The sequence below is a fragment of the Heloderma suspectum genome, chromosome 6 (genome assembly GCF_057233095.1).
Source record: "Heloderma suspectum isolate Gila_16-S chromosome 6, 16-S_ref, whole genome shotgun sequence".
Classification (NCBI taxonomy): Eukaryota; Metazoa; Chordata; class Lepidosauria; order Squamata; family Helodermatidae; genus Heloderma; species Heloderma suspectum.
Genome location: NC_139463.1, coordinates 37,250,457 through 37,269,203, shown reverse-complemented (window position 1 = coordinate 37,269,203; position 18,747 = coordinate 37,250,457). Strand labels below are relative to the sequence as shown.

The 18,747-nt window shown below is 43.6% G+C and overlaps 1 protein-coding gene across 8 annotated transcripts in view; it reads left to right on the top strand.

Moving 5' to 3' along the window:
- CDCA2 (cell division cycle associated 2) overlaps positions 1 to 18,747 on the top strand; it is a 29,869-nt gene that overhangs the window by 6,397 nt on the left and 4,725 nt on the right. For 2 of the 8 annotated variants that reach the window (XM_084803935.1, XM_084803936.1), the window contains exons 3-13: positions 1,005 to 1,138; positions 3,022 to 3,136; positions 3,783 to 3,979; positions 5,757 to 5,850; positions 7,076 to 7,290; positions 8,159 to 8,237; positions 10,297 to 10,415; positions 13,726 to 13,792; positions 14,714 to 14,778; positions 15,210 to 15,338; positions 18,507 to 18,687. In XM_084803935.1, coding sequence (XP_084660061.1) covers positions 1,005 to 1,138; positions 3,022 to 3,136; positions 3,783 to 3,979; positions 5,757 to 5,850; positions 7,076 to 7,290; positions 8,159 to 8,237; positions 10,297 to 10,415; positions 13,726 to 13,792; positions 14,714 to 14,778; positions 15,210 to 15,338; positions 18,507 to 18,687 — 1,395 coding nt within the window. Of the gene's footprint in view, positions 1 to 1,004; positions 1,139 to 3,021; positions 3,137 to 3,782; positions 3,980 to 5,756; positions 5,851 to 7,075; positions 7,291 to 8,158; positions 8,238 to 10,212; positions 10,416 to 13,725; positions 13,793 to 14,713; positions 14,779 to 15,209; positions 15,339 to 18,506; positions 18,688 to 18,747 lie in introns of all 8 variants that reach the window. The other 6 variants (XM_084803933.1, XM_084803934.1, XM_084803940.1 and 3 more) reach the window with 4 other exon arrangements.

Sequence of the window (18,747 nt, the reverse complement as noted above, 5' to 3'; positions counted from 1 at the left end):
GCCCTTAGGGGCTGCGTTCCAGTGGGCACAGGGAACAGGCAAAAGAGGTGGTGCTAAAAAATTTTTTAAGCATCCAGCATATTGTGGGTTAACGGTTTTATTGCCGGTGACCCCATTCGTAGGATCACTGCTGCCCATCATGGCTGAGGCATGCACTGGGCGGTTTTTGAATATTCAGGTCGCAGTTTGCCATGTTGTCCACACCTGAGCAGCTGGGGTTGTATGACAGTTAAATAAACCTCGCATAACCCTAGAACAACCCATGGATTATGCAAGGGTTGTTTAATCCTCACACAACCCCCACCGCCGAGGTTTGGGCCACATGTGACTTGAATATTAAAAATGGCTGCATAGATGGATCACAACTTATTTGATCATGTGAACCGGCTCAGAAATTAACCTTAGGAAAGGCATTTCAACCTTTTGGAAAAATAGCACAAAAGTCAACCACCAAAGGATCAGTGGCTGGGGGAAAGGGGGTGAGACCATTTGGGAAACCGTAGAGAGCTGGATTGGGACTGAGGTTCCCCATTCCTTGCTCTAGAAGGAGGTGCAAAACCTCAAAGAAGCTGCAAGCAGCAATGCTCTGCCCTCATGGGAAGAGCAGGATTGTATCCACTAATTTTTTCATGTTACTAAAGCCAGCCCCCCCAGAAGGGCAGATCTGTCTATAAACAGTGCTTGTCTAATTGATGGCAGTTCACTGTGTGTGCTGTATATCTTCTTAATCTTGTTTTCCATGAAGATCTTTTGGCCTACCATGTTTTCAGTGGAATAGTAGATCTTAGTCTTTCCTCCAAAGCAAAATAATTTGGGTTTTCCAATAGCATAGTTGGATTGGTTGAGGGTGTAAAATGTTCTCTTTCTTGTAATGAAGGCTGTCTTTCAAATCTTAAGCTGGTGCTGTACAGTAAATTATCATGGTTACTTTGAAATTTTATTTGGAGGTTGGCATTCCTTTCTGGCTTCACTGAACGTTCAGAATCTATTGCTTTTTGTTTTAGGAGAAACCAAGAGCTTGTTAAAGAAACTGAGACGGCGATCTACAATTGGAGTGCGGGGTTCTCCAGAAAATAATTCTCTTATCCGTCACATAGCTCACCAAAAGAGAACAAGGATGCAAAATACGTTGATGCAGGTAGATGTGCTGTGACTTGTAATATGGATATGCAGGCAGTTGTCTACACTGAATGCAGCAACACTTGTCCATCTCTAAAGCCTGGCTTGCAGATGGAAAGGGCGTAAAGTAGATAATGCTTCAGTGACAAAACAGAGTTTTGATTAAGCATATAGTCCTTAATTTGGGGGTGGCTCTTCACTGACCCTGCCTCTGTCCCAGAGGGTAGAGGTGTTTCTTGTCTGTGACATTAAACTGAAGTGCCTCCCCCAGCCCAAGTTCCAGGGAGGGAGAGGGGCTCATCCCTGTCTCACTGAGCCTTGGATACACTCAGAAACTAGTGAGACATCTTAAGAACATAAAGGCCCTGCTGGATCAGACCAAGGGTCCATCTAGTTCAGCATTCTGTTCACACAGTGGCCAACCAGCTGTTGACCAGGAACCCAGAAGCAGGGCATGAGCGCAGCAGCACCCTCCCACCCATGTTCCCCAACAGCTGGTGCACATAGGCTCACTGCCTCTGGTACTGGAGGTAGCACATAGCCATCAGGACTAGTAGCCATTGATAGCCTTTTCCTCCGGGAATTTGCCCAACCCTCTTTTAAAACCATCTAAATTGGTGGCCATCACTACATCCTGTGGTAAAATCTTGCTCCTTTTTTGAGCCACAGGGTGAGGTTGGTCAGACTCCCTCCTCCCTTTTCCAGGCCCCACAGAGGAACAGGCTTTCACCAGAATAATAATTTAAAAAATGTTCTCAACAGTGATAAACTGGGGAGAACGTTTATGGATCTCTGACAATAAGTTATTGGCTGGACGTCCCCAGTTCAGATCTCAGGGTGAGGGGATTATATTCCTTACAAGGTTGTTGTAAATATTCTTGAGATAGTATAAATGAAAGATTTTGAGCACTTAAGAAAAAAGAGCAGTATCAACTGGCAAAGTGCGTGCCATTATGACAAGTAGTTTTTTGTTGGAAAAAGGGCTTCTGTATGGGAACAAGCAGTTAATTTTTATTTTATTTTAAAGATTTATATACCACCCTTCCGTGCAGCCCAAAGCACTGTCCATGATATACTGACAACCACTCATCTACAGCTTTGGAACAAGCATGCCTAATAGTGTATTTGCAATGAAATGGAAAATTTTCTGTAGAAAAAGAAAGCACTGGAAAAATGTCCGCCCCAAATCACTGGCCACCACTGGCATGTGTGCTTCCCCAGAACTTTGGCAAGTGCACTGTTTATTGCACCCTTCTGTGAGTTCCTGTTGTCAGCGGTGGTGCAAAAATGTTGCTTTTGCTGCAGTACAATCCCCACAATACAATTCAGGTCTATGCTTGCACTGTTATTTGCAACTATGGAAGGTAGTCCTCAATAATATGGGAGGAAGTAGAGAGCACTGAGATACCACCTGAATGGAGCGGTTAAGAAATCTTAAAACAAATGTAAGATAGCCACATCTATGTCAGGCGTAATAAATCACAACTGAATTAAACTTGTGATTGTATATGTGGAAAGATGAGAGGGAAAATGTTTTTCTTTTAAATAAATAAAGCGTTCAGCGGTATTTTTTAAATGTAACCCTTTTCCATTCTTCAGGAATTGATAAGCTATGCTTAAAATCTTTGCATTTGTTTATGTCTCTCATAAATATAAAAATGTGCAATAAAAACAATATGTAAAATAAGTGTCAGTGGTGATGACACAACATGGATGTAACTAAATTTTTGGATGTACGAGGAGTTGTAGGTAATGCCATATAGGAAAAATAGTTGTTGGGTGCGGGAAGGGATTCTTAAAAATCCCTTGATAGAGAAGAATCCTGTGAGAATCCTTTGTTTTGCTTCTATGAGGCCTATAATGTTTCATCTTGAAATTGTTTGTAAACTTGTTTGTGAACAGGCCAGTCCTTTTAACCAACGGAACACTTTGCTAAAGGATAAAATAGCTGCCTTCCAATCATCCTTTAAGCCACTTGAAGAAATTGAGGAAAAAGTAAACCATCTACCCAACCCCTGTAAGTAAGCAGCATCTAACCCCAGCTATACCATGTATTTTGCTATTTAAATTTAACGAAGAATTTTACAAGAGCACAACTTACAGCACAATCCTATGGGATAGGCAGTCGCCTCTGAACTCAGAGGCAACCACCTGTCCAATGCAGGGCAGGAGAAGCACGGAGGGGATTGTTCCCTCCGCGCTTCAGCCGCCCTTCGCTGCTCCGCACTCCTCTTCCCAGCGCGGGGCAGTTCCGAGCTGACTGCGAGGCAGCATGGGAGTGGGGGAAGGTCAGTTCTCTGGGAACCATCCTCAGAGCACGGGCTCCAAGGTTGGTTCCCAGAAACCCACATATCCTATGGCCGTCTAGCCACTGACTAGTGGCCCTAGGATTGCTCCCTTAATCTCTGAAATTCATATTGAAGACTTTTTACTATAGTTTGCAATATGACTTCTCTAGTATCTTGGTCAAGATCTTACTACTTGTTTGTCTTAAATGACTTGAGGGGCTGGGCTTGGGGAAAACCTGAACTTTTGAGCATGGTAATATTACTTCCACATTTTGGGGAGGTTATATGCCTAAAAAATGGTATATACATTATTTCATATAAATAATATAATTTACATTATACTAAGGCATGTGTTTACAAATGTATTAAATACAGTTAATGAAGCTGAAACCGGACTACATGAACAATCTAAACTAGGCCATGTGTGGCCATCAGAGAATAAGAGAGATGTTTTTGAGGAAACCCTAAACCATAAATCCATCAATGGAGAGAGAGCATTGGCTGATATCCAGGTGCACAACATTGTACCTCCATCACAGAAACTTCTCACTGACTCAATTGCTGTTTCTAAGGTATCATATCTGTGTGTCAAAACTGATGGTATGAAATTACCTCTCCACCTATGCCCCTAATGCAAAACTGAAGGTGCTTTCAGTAGCCTCAGGCTATTCATATTTTACCCATGGAGCAGGGGCAGGGAATCTTCAGCCTGCAGGCCAAATGTTGCCCATGGCGGTTCCCCATCTACCAGCCAGCTTCTTCTGCTGCTATCTCCAGCCAGTGATCGGAGATAAGGGATATTAAAAGGGAAGTAAATGTGCAGTTCTGTTACTTCCACCCTCGTTGATCATAAGCTTCCAAACTTGGATGCTTACGATCATCCTATGCAGAGCAGGAGGTGTGGTGGAGGTGATCTTTGCCTCCCTGTCCTCCAACTCTGCATTTTCACTAGATGGGCTTTTTTGCTTGTATAACTGGGTCATTTTGGAGGGAGAGGGAAGGAGACTGGAGGCCTTGGGATAGCTTGTATCCAGTCCCTTCCCTTCCCACCGGAATGCCACTTTTCCGAAGTTGCATTCCCAACCTCAGAGAGGCAGCTGATGTGGTTCTGTCCATGCTGGCTGCTAGGGGGAAGGGGGTTGGATTCCCCCCTTCAAGGTCAGAACACTGTCTCCGACCTCAGATCCAGGTATCCGAAATATCCTATGGCCTCCCAGATGCTTTCTTGGGGCCATCGACATCAGATCCAGGAATCCGAAATATCCTATGGCCCTCCAGATGCTTTCTAGGGGCCATAGGATTGCTCTATAAACTTGCCTTTTATATCCTGCATAGAATTCAACTGTGCATTTCTAAATCTGTCTATTTTCTGCAGCCCTGGGGCATAGTAGACTTACATAGAATTGAGCTGTGTTTTGTATGCTTGGTTGGGAAACTTCCAGATTGTTAGGAATCACATCTGTTCTTGGTCCTGCCCTTTGTCCTTACTCCTGCCCACTGCTGGAATGTAGCCTCCAGATCTTTTCCAGAACGCATAAAAACGTTTTGTCCTCAAAGTTCATAGTTTTGTTTGTTCAGAGTGCTCTAATTTTCAACATGTACTGATATAAATTAAACCTTTCTCCTTCTACTCCAAATGGCTGAAAGCAGAACCATTTCTGCTTGAGTGGAAGGTAGCTGTACACAACCAGCCACAAAAAAGGGCAAACTTACTCCCAAAGTACTGTTTCCTTTGTCACACCAGAGAAGATACCAGCTGCTTTGTTAAATGGCTTTGGGTGTTGTTTTCACCTTGTTGCCTTCCTGCCTGCCTGAAGACAGAGAGAGAATTGTACATGTTAGGCTTTCAAAGCAGTTCTGAGACCATGCGCTTCAGAGAGCCTCCTGGGCTTTGCTGCTCACATCTCTGTTTCTCTCATGGGAGTTTGCCACAGAGAATGAAAAGTCTGCTTCTTTCCCTTCATTGTTGGACTCAGCGACAGCACCCAGTTCCAACTCCAGTCCCCCATGACTCTCCTGCAGGGCTCGGTTATTCTCCAGAGAAGTGGAGGAGATCGTACCTTCCCTGCATCTCCTCTTCCAATTTTCTTCTGGCCTTCATCTGAAGAGCTGGACAAAGCCAGTGGATGGGTTGGTGCTACAGCAGGCTCTCCGTGGTCTGTCTCCCAAACATTTTCCAGCTCCATTTTATCTCCCCCACCACGCCCTGGGTTTTTCTGCTCTCTGTGTTTTGTATGGCTGTATCCCAGAGCTTTGACGGTGGTCGGCATGCAGTCGTGTTAACTAGTGATGTGTCATTTGAAAACAGACATTTGAATACTCCTGACAGATGATCATTGCTCTTCCTAGGCTGTTCCAGCCTTGCTGACAAGTACTACGGAATCTGGATACGTGCCTTCTTTGGAAACGATTCCAAGTAGGGACATATCAAAGGCTGAATGTGGTAAGAATTCCATTTTGTTGGGGCTTTATTTATACACACAAATGTGCAAGCTTTTTCTTTTTGAATGTGAATTTGAAAAATAAAACAAAGGTCGTGCCTTCCATTTTAATTATTTTATTTATTTATTTATTTCATTTCTATACCGCCCAATAGCCGAAGCTCTCTGGGCGGTTCACAAAAATTAAAACCAAACAACACATATAATTTTTAATTATATAAATTGTGGTGGGAGCTCTGTTCATGGCATCAGATATGACCTACTGCAGTATTCCCCAACCCGGTGCTGACCGACTGGAACGTCTGGCTTAGTGTAAGTCACGTTGATAATGTATTTGAAGGGTGGTATATGAATCTCAATAAAATACATAATTAGTTTTAGAGCTGAATAAGTACTTCTGATAAAATATGGAAGCCAGTGTATTCAAGGGCTACTTAGAAAGACAGCAGTACGGCTTGTTAGGAAATTATTCTGAGCAACGAGATGAATCTATTCTGTTCATGGTGTTTGTCCAGAGGGCAGAAAACCAGCGTTTTGAATGGGGGACTATAGCATAATACTCACGACTTGTGCATTTCAGCGCTGTGAACAGATAGGGCTCTCCTATGGGTCAGGCAGCCCCACTGGAAAATGCTGCCTCACTTTTGCTCTATACGCCAACTTGATATTGTTGCATTTGTGAGCACTTGGTTTTTCCCCCTTAAATATTCTTTGACACAACAATTCTCCGTTACTTTATGCTAGAGAAACTGTTCACATATTTTAATACTACATTTTAAATGTATGCAGTGGGGCTTAGTTCTGTGTGTGTGTGTGTGTGTGTGTGAGAGAGAGAGAGAGAGAGAGAGATCTAACACACACACAATTACACTGTCCCAGTTTGGATGATTATGGACGGGAAAGAAGCCATCATGGCTTCCTGCCCCCATCATTTTCATGATTACCCACATAGCAGCGTGTACTGGCATGTTGTCTGAACCCAGTGCGTGGCATGAGTAGCTTCGTACCCACCCACAACTTACAGTAGGGGTTGTAGGGTGGGTACGAAGGCATCCCCACTGCGCCATGTGTTGGATTTGAAGGACACGCCAACCCGCGCTGCTGCTTCTGTAAACAATGGGCGCGCGCGTGGGGGAGAAGCCCTGATGACTTCTTTCTCCCCCATGATTGTCTGAACACCCTCACTGTGAACTTCCTAACTTCCTTTTTCGTGTGTGTATTTTGAAGGTATCCAGTGTTCACATACCAGTGAAGTATTAAGCATCAATGCTACAGCTCAACACAGTGGTAAGAAAGTTAGATTTGCAGAAAAACAGAGATTAGAAATATTTGATCAAACCAAGCCACCCATTACTCCTGTCCAAAAGGGTCATTTGCCTTCCAGTTCTCTGCGTTCTGTTCTGAAGAAAACACCAGTGAAGATGTTAACAAAAGGCATGAAGGTTGGTATATGATTGTTAAGTAAGCTTGGGATGGATAGGAAAACCATTTTAAAAATGCGGAGATTTCAACACAGCTTTGGCCAGTTCAGTTAGGGAATCACTACTGCAGGAGGTTGGCTAGGATGCAAACAATCTGTCTCTTGCCTCCAACTCTAAAATGAAAAACATTCATTCAGGTACTGGAATATTATTTTGCACTAAATAACTTGTATAGTTTAACGAATCTCCTGACGATGACCACCACTGTGTATCTCCCCTGCCCCATCCCTCCAATCTTCAGCTTAGGCTTCACAATATCATATGCAAGTACCATATGGGTAAGTTTTGGCCCAGATTATTGTCCAGCCAGTTCTCTCTGCACACAAGGTGGGAGGGTTCATCTGGAGTCAGATTATAGGTGACTGGCAACCTTGCCCCAGGCATGGCTTGAAGAAAATGATGAACCAATAGATATGTGATGAAAACTATACCAACTTTTATTCTGTGGTCAAAGAAAGGCAGGAGAAAGAGAGAATATTAATTGGTATCTGTGAGATATGGGGGCACACCTGACCCCAGAAACCTTCCAAAAGTTGGGGAGCAGGCAGGCACTGCTAAGAGGCCACTTTTCCCATGATGAACCTGTCCTTTCTGCAAAGCCTTCTCTTCAGCTTCCAGCAATGAAGGCTTTAAGCCCATGGCCTGATGATCAGATAATATCTCAAGGCATGCAGAGCTCAGAATAGGGTTCATTTTTTCTCCCAAAATTTATACAAATCAGTTGGCTATGGTATTTGAATATTCAATTAAAGGGTTAGCTTTTGACTAGATTTCATATGAAGAGACTAGACCACTCAACAATTAAAACATTACACCACTCTTTTTTTAGGAGCATCTTAATGATACAAGGATAAAGGAAGAAAGTGACAGGCTCTCAAACTTTGAAGGCTGTGGAATATTGCAGACAGGTCTGAAATGCCTCTCCTTCTCCAGCTGAATTCAAGCTCTTTGCATTACTCAAGTGGCTGCTCTTTAGCTTTTCTGGGTGGCCTGGGCAGGGGGGATGTATCTGTCACAGCTTGGAATGCATTGGCATTAGTGGAGATGTTCAGAGCACCATCTGATCCAGTTTTGTTGGTTCACTTAGACAAGGCGCTTGGTCTAGTCCAGCTGACCACTTCTATGCTCAACCGTTGCCCTTTGTGATTTATTAAATCTAGCAGGGAGGAGATGTTCATCTGGGTGCTGAAGGTTGTAAATGTCTCATTGAGAGAGCAGTTCCAGCTTAAAATAAGCCATAATTCTACCACACCTGAAGAAACCTACAATTGATCCAGACAACATTAACAGCTATTGGCTAGTGGCTAACATTCCCTTCCTGGGCAAGGTTGTCAAGAGAGCGGTGACCAGGCAACTCCAGTCACTCTTGGATGAAACTGATTATCTAGACAAACTTAAATTGGTTTTTAGGCATGGTTTTGGGACAGAAATTGCCTTAGTTGCCCTGTGGGATGACCTTTGTTGAGAGAGAGATTGGGGGCAGTGTGATCTTGTTGGTTCTCCCAGTCCTCTTGGCTGTTTTCAGTACCATCAACCATGATATCCTTCTCAATAGGCTATCTGAGTTGGGTGAGGTGGTGTTTCTGTTTCTAGGTTGCATGTAGTGGCGGTTCTGCTTCTCTTTGGATGGCTGTTTGCAGAAGGTAGAACTGGGAGAGTACTGCTTAACCCCTTGGCAGTTGTGCTTTGGGGTTCTGCAGGATTCTGTTCTTTCCCTCATTCTGTTTAACAACTACATGAAATCCCTGGCATCCTGAGATTTGGTCTGAAGTGGCACTAGTTTGCAGATGAAATCAGATGCAGATGAGGCTGTCCTGAACCTGTGATTAGGGGTTCGGTAGTAGGATCAGGATAAACGAATTGAGGCTCAATCTAGACAAGATGGAGGTTCCGCTAGTTGGTGGTTCATCCACCCAGGTGGATGGTGTTCAGCTTGGATGGGGTCATTACCCCCCTAAAGAATCAGTTTCTAAATCTGGAGGTGCTTATTGGTTCAGCACTAGAGGTTCAGTTTACTGACTGAGCCTCTAATCAGCCCAGGCGATTAGATGTGGCATCATAATGCACCTTTTATCAGTTTTGGCTGAAATGCCAGTTGTGACCTTGCCTGGATGGATATAGGTTGGCCACAGTTACCCACATTCTAGTAACCTCCTGTTTAGATTATTGCAATACATTATACGTGGGGCTGCTTTTAAAAACAGTTTGGAAACTAAACTGCAGTTGGTCCAAAATAGGGCTGCAAGATTGCTAATGGGGCCTGGGTGGTTTGACCACATTGTGCCTGTGCTTTGTCAGCAGCACTGGCTTCCAGTCCCTTTCCAGGTCCAATTTAAAGTGCTGATTTTTGTTTCAATCTTTAAAGCCCTAAACGGTTTGAGTCCAGGTTACCAAAAAGGCTGTCTTCTGCCATATATACCTACCCAAATCTTCATATGTTCAGAGGCCCTTTTTGAGTGCCCCCACCAAATGAAGTGGGGCAGGAAATTGCCAAGGAGGGGGCCTTTACATTATTGCCACCCACAGTTTTGAAACAGCTTTCATAGAGTGGTCCTGCTAGCACTATCTTTGTGGTCTTTTTCAATGCCAGGTGAAGACTTCTGTTCACCCAGGCCTTTTAAACAAGTCGTATAGTCTAGGCTTCTCAATTTTAAAATGTGTTGCCATGAATTTGGTTGTATTTCTGCTGCTTTCAATTTTATGCATATTTTGTATTTAAAATGTTGTATGTTTGTTTGTTTGTTTGTAAGCTGCCCAGACAACTTTTTTTTGTTATTGGGCAGTATATAAATGGTGCAAAATGAATTAAAATTTAGTTCATAAAATTATTTCAGAATCTGTTGACGTAACTTGCATTATCATTATGTACAAATATTTTTACAGAAAGAAGTACCAGACCAATAGATGAAGTGAAGGCGTACAGCAAAGATCTAGACTCTGACGTACCTATCACGCTTCTTCCTGCAGATATTCCATTATGCAGACGAGGAAGAGTCCCATGCAGTCCATCAGAGTCAAGAGAAAAAAGTTCTAACATAATTCCTCTCAAACAATCTTTTTCCCAACCAGACTTTGACCATGATGATGTAAGTTGGCTTCACATCAGTATGGGTGCTTTGCAGTTTATGCACTTGACTTTTCTCCCAGTTGTGATGTCCAAACTGGGTCATAGACAACAACCCAGGGTTTGGGGGTTTTTTTGAAACCCTTAGTTGTTGTGAGAGAACCGGGAGCGAAGGTGCTGCAGCCAGGTGAAGCTAAACAACATAGGGATACCTGTACCTGGGTTGCTTAGCTTAATGTCCAAATGCAGAACTTTGGGTTGTTGGAGAGACAACCCAGAGTTGTAACCCAAGAACAAACCATAGGTTACAACTCCATGTTGCCTGTCCTCCAACAACCCAGAGTTCCGTGTTGGGACATCATGCTAAACAACCGAGGCTTCCCTGGGTTCTTTAGTTCAGCGAGGAGTGGCTGGAAGCCTGCATGCTCACTCCCATCATTCACAGCTACCCAGGGTTTATAAAATCCCTGGATAGTTGTAACATCTGAACCAGGTCATTGTTAATAAAATGTGTATAATTCACCAGAAATTTCTTTTAGCTTTCACATTGGGAAGATCACATAGCCTTACTTGGTAATGCTTTCTGTAGTGCATCAACTGGCAAACCAGAATGTCAAACCATGGTTTTGAATTGGATTTGGGAACCAGGGTATTGCTACCTAAGGACTGTCATTATGTTTAAACCCATAAATCATAGTTATACCCATTGCTCCACTTTCAAAGCCATTGCACTTAAACTTGAGCACACACAGAAAGAAACTGGACAAGCAGCTCTAAGGCTGCCATCCTTTTCAACTTACCTGTGAGTAAGTCCCATTGAACTTGGGACCTACCTCCTGATAGATGTACATTGGATTGCACTGTAAGCCATGGTTTTCCTGATCATTTAGGACAGCCTTCCTCAACCTGGTGGCTAGCTGGGGGATTCTGGGAGTTCTAGTCCAACACATCTGGAGGGCACTAGGTTGGGGAAGGCTGATTTACAACCACAAACCATGATCTGAATTCTAAAGTATGTTTAGCGCTGCCACGGTTTGGCATGATGTCTGAATAAGAGAGTGTCTCTTAATTTTTTGACATGCCAGTAACTGCCATATCCATATATTCACATTTTATTTATTCATTCATTCATTTCATTTCTATACCGCCCAATAGCCGAAGCTCTCTGGGCAGTTCACAAAAATTAAATCCAAACAACACACAATAAAACAATTTAAAATATACAGAACATTAAAACCACAATATAACAATACAACCACAATAAAACCTAGCAGCAGTGCAGGAGTTTAAAATACAGATTTAAAACAGCAAAGATAAAAATTTAGAAAGCTAAAATGTTAAAATGCCTGGGAAAATAAAAAGGTCTTCACCTGGCGCCGAAAGGAATACAATGTAGGTGCCAGGCGAACCTCACTAGGGAGCTCATTCCAGAGCCGGGGTGCCACGACAGAAAAAGCCCTCCTCCTAGTAGCCACCCGCCTCACTTCCTTCGGCAGGGGCTCACGGAGAAGGGCCGCTGATGATGATCTTAAGGTCCGGGCAGGCACATATGGGAGGAGGCGATCCTTCAGGTAACCTGGCCCCAAGCCGTTAAGGGCTTTGAATGTTAACACCAACACTTTGAATCGGGCCCGGAAATGGACTGGCAGCCAGTGCAGCTGGAAAAGTACTGGCGTAATATGAGCTCGCAGGCCAGTCCCTGTTAACAATCTTGCTGCCCTATTTTGGACCAGCTGAAGTTTCCGGACCATTTTCAAAGGCAGCCCCACATATAACGCATTGCAGTAATCCAGACGAGAAGTTATCAGAGCATGGATAACTGTAGCAAGGCTATCTCTGTCCAGATAGGGGCGTAGTTGGTATACCAGCCTAAGCTGATAAAAAGTGCTCCGTGCCACTGAGTTCACCTGTGCCTCAAGTGAGAGTTCTGGATCCAAGAGCACCCCCAAACTACGAACCTGATCCTTTAGGGGGAGTGCAACCCCCTCCAGAACAGGTTGAATATCACCTAGCCAGGCAGACGAACCACCCACTAACAGTACCTCCGTCTTGTCTGGATTGAGTTTCAGTTTATTAGCCCTCATCCAGTCCATTACCGTGCCCAGGCACTGATTCAGAACAGTCACTGCCTCACCTGGTTTTGATGTAAGAGAGAGGTAGAGCTGGGTGTCATCCGCATATTGATGGCACCTCAGCCCACACCTCCGGATAACCTCCCCCAGCGGTTTCATGTAGATGTTAAACAGCATGGGGGATAAAATAGAGCCCTGTGGAACCCCATGGCTTAATTTCCCTGGCACAGAGCAGTAATCCCCCAGCACCACCTTCTGGAATCGGCCATCCAAGTAGAAGCGGAACCGCTGTAGTGCAGTGCCTCCAACTCCCAACCCAGACAACCTATCCAGAAGGATACCATGGTCGATGGTATCGAAAGCCGCTGAGAGGTCCAGGAGAATCAACAGGGTCGCACTTCCCCTGTCCCTCTCCCGTCAGAGGTCATCCCACAGGGCGACCAAGGCAGTTTCCGTTCCAAAACCAGGCCTGAAGCCCGATTGAAATGGATCTAGATAATCCGTTTCATTCAAGAGTGCCTGGAGCTGTCCTACAACCACCCGCTCAAGCACCTTGCCCAGGAAGGGGATGTTGGCCACTGGCCTATAATTGTTAACATCCTCTGGGTCCAGGTTAGGCTTTTTCAGGAGTGGTCTAATTACTGCCTCTTTTAAAGCGGCAGGCACCACTCCCTCTCTCAAGGAGGAATTTACAACCTCCTGGACCCAGCTGGACAACCCCTCCTTGTTTGATTTAATAAGCCATGAAGGGCAAGGGTCAAGCACACAAGTGGTCGATCGGACTTGGCCAAGCACCTTGTCCGCATCCTCAGGCCTCAGTAACTGAAACTCATCCAATAAAACTGGACCAGACGGTGCTCTGAACGCCTCTACCAATGGAACTGCATTAATGGTGGTGTCCAATTCATGACGAATCTGAGCGACTTTATCCTCAAAGTGCTGTGCAAACTCGTCACAGCGTGCTACCGAGGGTTCCACCGTCTCTCTCCCTGGCCCAGAATGTAACAGGCCGCGAACCACTCGGAAAAGCTCCGCTGGATGACACCGAGAAGATGCAATGCTGGTGGAAAAGAACTGTCTCTTTGCCACCCTCACCGCCACAGAGTAGGCTCGATAGTGGGCTCTTACCTGTGTTCAAAATGTACCATTTTGAAGCTGGAATGTTCAGATACCGCTCTGGCTTAGCTCTTTTCTTGTGGGATTTTGTGCCATAGGAGTTTGCATTTTATTTTAACGTGTTTGGAATATTTTTTGCCACAGGATGTTCTTCAAGGGTCATCGGAGATAGTGTCCACTACTGAATGTTCCATGAACTCTGATCTGGAAGGTGAAGTTATGTTCATGTGTTCTTATAATTTGTATTTAATTATCAAGAGGTAGATACTGTAGTGGTATGATAGATGTTACCATTGCAGTGTAGGAGCTGCTGCTTTCTGGTTCGGTCCCATAACAGATTGGTAATGTCTGTAAATGTGCGTGGGCAGAATGACATGATTATTTCCAGTGCCAATGTGGCTGGTTTCCAGGGTGGGGCAATACTGTTGTATGAAGTAATATGTAATTTGATTGGCCTATGGGTTTCCATTTACAAATTTTGCCTATGTGGTGTGGGACAGGACCACACTGCAGCATTTTCCGCATCACAGCAGTCATTTATGATGCCTAACATAGCTTAAACTGTTCCTTGTTAATTCAGTGTTGTAATCTGAGTTTGAATTTGCACCTTTGCAACCCAGTGGGTTAGAGGGTAAAGCGTGGTCTGCGTAAAAGACCACAGACTTGAGATTTTAATTGAAACAACTCAATAAGTTTATTGATACTCAGAGGGCTTTTACTCTAGTCACACTTTACCCTCTGACCCACTGGGTTGCAAAGGCACAAATTTAAACTCAGATTACAACACCAAATCAACAAAAGTATGTACCAAGTGTGACTATAAATGGTGAAAAACCAAGCACAAGCTACACGATAGTAGTTATGACCTACCAAAGTCATATGTGTGGGATGTGTTTTATCTTACTCTAGGTATAGATTTGTGGTATTTCCAGTAGATTATAAACACCTAAATACAAAGAGGCCTTACTTGTATGAGCTCTGGAAGATTTCTAACTTGAAAAGTTGTGAATTCCTGGTAAAAACTTTGGAAGGAGCCCAGTGCTGCTTATGCAGTAAGCTAACAATATACTGACATAGTTTAAATACAGGCTCAAAGCTTTGGATATAAACTGAGTCTTTATCTCATTTTTAGAAACGAAAAGTAATTCTTCTGACCTCCAGACCATTAGAATCACTCGGTCCTCTACTAAAAGGAAGGTGGGTTTATTATTTTTTCAGCAATGAGTACATCTTCCTTGAGTGTTAACATTTCAGTAGGTGGATGGCTGGGTGTGTGTGTGTGAGAGAGAGAGAGAGAGAGAGAGAGAACATTTTTGTCTGGATTTTCCCCTGTGAATGTACAGATATGCAATTTAGAAAATTATTTTATTTTTTTACTCCTTCAGCTAGGTAACACATGCTAGTGACTTTTAGAGTGGGTGATAAATGAGCATAAGACATGTCTTGCATAAACAAACTGGCAACAATGAAGTTTATCAGAGAAATCAGAATTTTAGATTTCTAAGATTGCATAAAACAACTTCTTTACATATTCCTTCTTTATATTTACATGTGTAAGACACAGTTTTTGTACTGTCGTAGCCTCTGGTCTTGCATACCCACTTTGTAATGTGGGTGTTTCCTAACAGGATGCCAGCAAAGAAGAAGAAACGGATCTTAGCCTAGCAAAGAAATTGCGAGCCAGGAATTCCAAGTGGGAGCACAGCAAATTGCAGAAAGCCAAACAAGCAACAAAACCTTCTTCTAAAAAGACACCAGTAAGTCACTTTTTATATTGCAGACGTTGACTTGGTGGGGGATGCCAGTGTATGCTTCTGTTTTTAACCGTATGGCTTTAACTGTGAATCCATGCTGTACATAGTTCAGAGGCAGGAGGTTGCCAGGGGCAGTGTTAAATTAACAGATTGGCCATACATTTCTCCATCCACAGCAAAGTATCCCTTGTGGCTTTTTAAAATGTGTAAATTCTGGGGAAAAACTATAATATTCTCACTGAAGAGCCATACTACTCCTAGCACTATAACTCGCAGACTTATTAAAATGCAACTATTTTTAATACAGTGCTTACAAAATGTGGGTTGTCAGAGAGAATCCCTCTTCTAAGATGGAGCCTGCTGCAACATGCAGTGAGTTGGACTGATTCACTGGCTATCCTTTTTTTTAAAGTTTGAACTAAAAAGAAATATGTTTAAAAATAGGCCAAACATTTCTTTAAAAAGAAGCTAAAACCACTTAAGTGTGTCCCCTCTTCAAACAAAATTCCTTGCAGTGACTCAGTTCAAATACTGCTTGACTTAATACGCCATTTGCTCTGGCTAGGTGCCCAGTTCACATATCACGGTAACCCAGAGTATTTAAACTCTGGGTTGCTCTGAGTGAGCCAGCACGCTAGTGCATGCAGCTCAATCTCATTTGGATCCTCCTGCCAGCAGGAGCAGCTGAACAGAGACATGGTGTCTCTGACTTGTTTAACATAATGTCCAAACTGGGAATTCTGGCTTGTCTCTCCCCCAACAAGCTAGAGTCATAACCCAGAGCTTGTTCTTAGGTTACGACTCAGGCTTTGTCTCTCCCCTGACAAGCCAGAGTTGTAACCTAAGAACAAACCCTGGATTACAACTCTGGCTTGTTGGGGGACAGATAAGCCAGAGGCCTGGATTCAGGTGCTATGCTAACCAAGCCAGGGACAGAGTGTCACTGCCTTGTTTAGCCGCTCCTTCTGGCAAGAGGAGCCAAGCAGGAGCAATCAAGCTGAGTGCACAAGCCCGCTGGCTCACTCAAGATAACACAGGGTTTAAAAAATGTTCCAAGTTACCGTGATGTCTGAATGTGGCCTAGGTTTGAAAATATACTTGAAGTTAAGGAACGCTTGTGCATGCAATACAACAGGAGAACTTTGGATTTGTCAGTGTTGTAAGAGGCTGTTAAACCTTTCTGAAAGGAATTCACTGTTACCACAGCAAAAAGGGAAGGGACAGTTTTCACACAACAACAACTTCATTAGAGTTATTAACTTTGCTCAATAGTGGTTTTCGAGGTTCTTTACAAGGAAATTGGGGTTCCTTAGATAATTGATTGGTATGATTTTTGATGAAAAAGCTGGCAATGGCAGACAGGAGTCCCTAAATGTCCATTTGCCTGCCATTGCCATTCTTCCCCTGCAGAGCAAGTTTGTAGTGGGGTGTTGGGTACATTCAAGGGAACACTCTTAATTCTCAGTCAGCAATGGCTAGACCCCACAGGCCTGGCAGGTAGCTTGTGTGAACTCACTGTACCCTAGAGTGTGCTTCAGAACTCCCTGCAGCAGAGGATTCCTCAGTAGACAAATTCACTTGAAGACACTCCCTGATGCTAGTCAGTCTAAAAATGACTCCTCAAGCCTTCCTAATTCATTTATTTATTTATTGCATTTATATCCCGCCTTTTTTCCTCCAAGGAACTCCAGGCGGCGTACATAATCCTCCATTTTATCCTCACAACAACAACCCTGTGAGGTAGTTTGGGCTGAGAATCTGTGACTGGCCCAAAGCCACCCAGTGAGCTTCCATGGCCGAATGCGGACTAGAACCTGGATCTCCCAACTCCCAGTCCAGCAGTCTAGCCACTTCACCACACTGGCTCTAAACACTAAACACTGTTTAAACCTAAACACTGCTCTTGTCCTCAGCATATTGTGTAGTCATCACTAATCCATCCAGGCAACGTCTCCTCAGCAAGCGCTTCCGTTGTTACTGTGTGTGTGTGTATTGTTTGGCTAAAGGCAATAACAAGCTCCCATTGTCAGCAAATCCCAGTTCCCTGCCTCCAGAGTGTCTGTGGTGTTTGTGCCCCAGCTCCTGTGTCTTTTTTACCACAACGATGGTGATTGTCCTAGTATCACAGATACTGATTGAATGGTATCTGTGACATCACTTACAGGCATGGAAAAACGAAGGAAGCCTCCAGGTACACAAGGACCCAACATATTTTGGAATAAATCTTTCTTCAGGTTCACTCTTGAATGACCGTTCTCAACCTGGTATAAAACCACTGTTGGGATTTTTATCTGGAGTGCCCATGAAGACGATTTATTCCTAAATGCGTTGGACCTAAATAAATAATTTTTAAAATCTCCAGTCACCTTGAGGTTTCCTTTTTCTTTTTCCAGTGTTCAGTGCCTTCCTGTTTGCTTTATCCCTTGACTTAGAAGCTCATCACAATTCCCCTCCCTGCATCCTTCCCAGATCATTTTGAATTGCCTACCAATTTTTTAATTGCTTTTGTGCTGTGCAACCCACTCTACGATCAACTGCTTCAGTACTTGAGTGTGCACATCTATGTTTCTTAACAGCCCACGCTTCAGCTACCCTCCTTTTATATGGAGGTGGGAATAGTGTTCAGTGCAGTAGTTCTCACTAGTACAGATTTGAAATTGGAGGATTATCCCCTCATGAAATGGAAATTGTTTAGAAAAGCTCTCACTGCCTTTACTGAATCTTAATAAATAAATAAACAGGGTGTTTTATGTAGGGACGGTGGAGAAATTTGAGACGGACTAAAATGAGCTCGGATTTCTAAGAATCCGGCTTGTGGAATCCACTGTGGAGCACCCCCCTCAGGCAACACGGAGTCCGTGGACTTCTGGATGATTTTTTTACTTTCCCGAAATGTACACATATAAATTCGTAAGAAAATACGTAAGTTTCTGCTGAGGAAACATTGAATGGAATGGGGGACAATACGCTAAATGTTACGTACTGAAGTAAATTATGTAAACGCTTACGTAAATACTTATGCATATTTTTCCGCATGACGAAAAAAATTTGCATCCGTCTGCGGGCGGACGATGGAATAGAAGGCCCCTGACAATCAGCGAAACACAGACAGAGCGGATTTTACACAGTCCATACATTCCTAGTTTTATGATGTCCTTTAAATATTTTCAGGCTGCCAGATGCAAAGTTTTTGGAAAGAGAAGAAGGAGAAAAAAGGAGCAGAAAGCACTGTATGGGCAGCGAGAGACAGTATCGAAGAAACCTCTCTTGAGTCCAATCCCTGAGATGACAGAAGATCTCTCCTTCATGTCATCTTATCAAAACACACCAAAATCACAAATGTCCATCTTCGGTATGTAACCCTGTTGTCTGCTTTTCTGTTTTCCACAACCAACTGCGAATTGTAGATGCA